Source organism: Tupaia chinensis, unplaced genomic scaffold (genome assembly GCF_000334495.1).
Source record: "Tupaia chinensis unplaced genomic scaffold, TupChi_1.0 Scaffold147003_1, whole genome shotgun sequence".
NCBI classification, from domain to species: domain Eukaryota; kingdom Metazoa; phylum Chordata; class Mammalia; order Scandentia; family Tupaiidae; genus Tupaia; species Tupaia belangeri.
The window spans coordinates 1,003,058-1,007,130 of NW_006206856.1; the positions used below are offsets into that span (position 1 = coordinate 1,003,058).

The 4,073-nt window shown below is 57.0% G+C and overlaps 1 protein-coding gene across 1 annotated transcript in view; it reads right to left on the minus strand.

Moving 5' to 3' along the window:
* Window positions 1–2,234: 2,234 nt before the first annotated feature.
* Window positions 2,235–4,073, minus strand: part of ITIH1 (inter-alpha-trypsin inhibitor heavy chain 1) — a 14,780-nt gene continuing 12,941 nt past the window's right edge. Inside the window, exons 21-23 of the mRNA XM_006169304.3 lie at window positions 3,431–3,602; window positions 2,731–2,842; window positions 2,235–2,577 (exon numbers count right to left, since the gene is read on the minus strand). Of these exons, the coding sequence (XP_006169366.2) occupies window positions 2,448–2,577; window positions 2,731–2,842; window positions 3,431–3,602 (414 nt within the window). The 3' untranslated portion in view covers window positions 2,235–2,447. The remainder of the gene's footprint in view (window positions 2,578–2,730; window positions 2,843–3,430; window positions 3,603–4,073) is intronic.

Consider the following 4,073-nt stretch of genomic DNA (forward strand, 5'->3'; position numbering starts at 1 on the left):
GGACCCCCTCTGTCCCTTTCTGCGGCTCCCCGGGTCCCAAGGAAAGGACAAGCCCCAAGTCCGGCGGCCTAGCTCTCTCGTGATCTGTCTCCAACTTGCCTTTCTGAACCTGGCCCGGCACGCCCACCCCTTCTCTGCATTGTATCCCCCATGTCCCAGCCTGCTCATCCCTGGTCCCCTACAGGACCATAGGACAGCCTCACTCCAGGCCCTGAGCTCCCTGAGGGCCTGCTGGTCATGCTCAGATGTGAGGTCTGAGTGCTCACGTCTAACTGCCCACTCTGAACCCAGCGCTCCTGGAGGGGATCCCAGGGCCCAGCCAGGGATTAACTGCCCTCAGCCTCTAGGGGTGTCATTCCCCGAAAAGTCTATGTGCATCTGGAGCTCTAGTTCCAGGATGACAGGGCTTCAGAGGAAGAACCTGGTCCCTCCCAATGGGGACAGGGCCCTTCTGAGCCACCCCAGGGCCCCACCAGTCCCCAGTACCTGTGAGACTGCAGTCCATGCCCGCATACTCATGGCTTCTCAGACAAAACTGACCCAGGGACTCCCACTCAGCCCACTCCCGAACAGATGAAGAGGACAAGGACGCCGGCCCAGGCCAGCCACAGGTGGATTGCACCCCGGCCATGGCTGGGAGCTGTGGGCCTGGCTGTGGGATATGCAGACAGTTGGTGCCTGGGAACAAGAAGCAGAGAGGAGGCAGGAAGCAGGAATCATGAAGCAGAGGGAGACAGCGTGGACTAACGCTGGAAGTGGCAGAGAGTTCACGTGTCAACAAAATGAGGTAAGTGACAATGGCACCTGCAGAAGGGACAACCACCCGTGCTGGTGGCCCAGCAGGGCAGCCCCACGCTCTCTTCAGGCCTCTTGAATCCTTGGGCCAAACCCCACTGGCAGCAGGCACCAAGCTCAGGCTGGCAGAGCCCGGACCTGGCAGGTACTGGTACCTGGGCAGGTGGAGATGACCTTCATTGCTGTGGTCTGGGCTCTCGTTTCTTGGCTCCCGGGCCATCTCAGTCATGTGATCATTTCCAGCACCCGTGGCGGGGCGGTGGCAGGACAGTATTGCCCATGCCTTCCTCAGGCTCTGCCACTGCCCACAGAGGTCCCCCAGCCTTTCATCTTAGCCACCACCTCGTCCCCAGTGCTTGGAGTTTGAGGAGAGGGACAACTTGAAATAGGGATTCTGTGGGTGCTCAAGAGGTCCGAGAGGACTATTGGCAGGGCACTTGGAAGGGACCAGAGTTGTCATGCTGAATTTACAATGAGATGAAATGGATCTTCAGAGTCACCCCAGTTTTACTCTCTGGGTGGGGAAGATGTGAGTGGGCAGTGACCCGGCCAGCTAGAAGCCCAGGATGCCTTGGAAGCCGGCGGACTCTGAAACTCTGTTGGCCCCATGTGGCTCACAGGCTGTGTGCCCTTGCCTGGGGCAGCCTGGGAGCTCAGCACTTGTGTCCCTATTTTTAATTTTTTGAGAGAGAGAGATTTTTGCTACAGGGTACATGCACTTTCCAGAGAGACAGAGATAGGAAGTGAGCAATCACCTCCCAGGAAGAGGGCCACATCGCAATTCCTTCTGCTCCATTCTCCTTTCAGGATTTTGGACATGCACAAACATGCACCTGGTGTGAGTTTCAAGCCACAGGGTTCAGGACCCAAACCACAGTTGACCATGTGGGAGTCCAGTGCCTTAACCACTACACCACCTGGGTTTTGGACAAATGACCTAACCTCAGTTTCCTCAGTTGTAAATAGGTCTGATCACAGTATCCCATGGAGCTGCTAGGAGCATGAATGTAGTGAATCCCCTGAGGTCTTAGAGCAGGCCCTGGCCACAGGAAGCACAGGGTCAGCTATGGCTGTTCCAGTGTCCACCAGGAACAGCTGTGTGCAGGGGTGCTCAGGGCACTCCAAGGGCCAGGGCCAGGCAGCCGCAGAGAGCAGGGGAGTGGGGCAGAGCTGGCTCAGGCTGCCCCCCAGCTTCCGACCTGCTTCTCCTGCCCTTGGGCCCGCTGTGGTCCCTGAGCCATTCTAGGGGCAGCATCTTGGACTACCTCCCTGCTACCCTCCCTCCCTCAGGGCAGCGAGCTCTGGGCTGGGCATAGCCTCTTTCTCTCTCTCCCTTTTTAAAGAATTATTTATTTATTTAATTTATTATTATTATTATTATTTTAATTAGACCACAGAGAGATAGAAAAAGAGAGAAAAAAGGAAAGTGAGAAAGCAAGCCATCAGGTCTGGGACTCGATTCATTGTCGGCCATGTGGGAGTCCAGCACCTTAACCACCATGCCACCTGCAGCCTCTCTTTAACTGAAGTCATCTGGTGCTTTGACATGGGACCAGCGTGGTCAGGGAGGTGGAGCCTGGGCAGCAGGCCAGGATTCTGTCCTTCTTCTGGGCCACCACCCCAGGTTGAGGCCAGGCACGGTGGTAGAGGGCTCAGAAGATGTCCGGCATGATGTAGTCAGTGTGGACGCCGTCAATCAGCCCAGCTCCATTGTCATGGACGAACCAGCAGGTCACCCTGACCCCATGCCGGAAGTTCCTGCTGTAGTCTTTCTGCGAGCCCCTGTGAAGAGACACAGGGTCAACCTGTGGACGCAGCAGGGCCGTACCTCCCAGGAAGCTCATCCCACCCATGTGACAGCTAGGGGAAGCCTGCACCAGCAACTGGGGATGCAAAGCAGCAGAGAGCCAGAGCCCAGGGCACAGTGCCACCCACCTGGTGACGGTCAGCCGGCGACCCTTCACCACCATGGTGGCCTCTGGCTTTGTGGGGTCAGAGCCTGGGTGGATGTCAGACACTTCAACGTCGAAGGGGTGGAAAAATTGTCCTGAAAAGTCACATCAGAGGCTGCTGTAACCATCTGGGGTCTTTGTCCCTGCCTCGCCCTCAATAGGTGCTCAGTAGGGAATTAGAGTCACCTGGACCCTTTTATCAAGGCCTTTACTTTTTTTGATGTCTTGGCTTCAAAAGCCACTTCGTGTTCCCGCTACGGGGAAGCAAGTGCATTTCCGAGAGGTCCCTCCTCCCATCATTTCCCACCAGTTCCAGAGGGATCTGGCTGGGGAGGGAGGTTAGAGGGCCAGGGCCCTGCAGAGAGCAGGGGCTGCAGGAAGGCCACACACATGCAGTGCAGCCCCTGACCACCCCACCGGCAAGGCCTCATGTGACTGCTCCCTGACTGACTCTCAGGTTCACTCAAGCTTTGCTTCCCTGTGTGTTTAGTCATAGCCTTTCTGAGGCCCGCTCTTGCCAGGACAAGCCACCTTTGGAGCACTGAGCCTTGGGGACCACGCGGCAGGTGCACCTACCTTGGTGCCTAGCTATGAGGCTGACTGGTGGCCCCAGGTCCCACAAATCCACTGACATCACCACCCACTCCACAGCTCCACAGCTCCACCCGCCTGGCCAGCAGTACCCAGCAGCCCATGGGTCCGTGCCGACATCCGATGACCATCCAGCACATAGAAGCCCAGGAAATCCTGGTGGACTGCACTCCCCTTCCACACTCGGTGTAGGACCACCTCGAAGGTGGCCCTGTCATCCACAGACACCAACAGGTTCCTCTTCTTATTGATGGTCACCACCACCCTGCAGGGCCGGATAGCCATGAGGTAAGGATTCCCCATGACCCAGCCTTGACCCAGAGATAGTTGGGCGGTACCTGCTCCAAGCTCCCTCCCACACATTACTGTTGTGTACGGGGCCCTTGCAATGAGCCAGGCCCTGGGCCGAGACCTCCTTGTGAACTGCATCATTCAGTTCTCACTGTGAGCCTGTGAGTCCCAAAGCTCAGGGAGGCTAAGCAGCTTGCCCAAGGTCGCACAGCTGGTGAGCAAGCAGTGGAGGCAGGACTAGGACTCCACTGTTTAATACCAGAGCCCGTGTACTCTGATTGCTCATCGCCTGTGTCTCACACTGGCCTCTGTCCCCTGTAGCTCTGCTGCCCACATTGGGCTCCGGTGCTCAGCAGTTTGTTGAATGAATGAATGAAACAAGTATGAGATGAGGCAGACTCAAGGCAGGTGCCATAGGGAAGCTTAGAGAAACCTGGGGTTCAG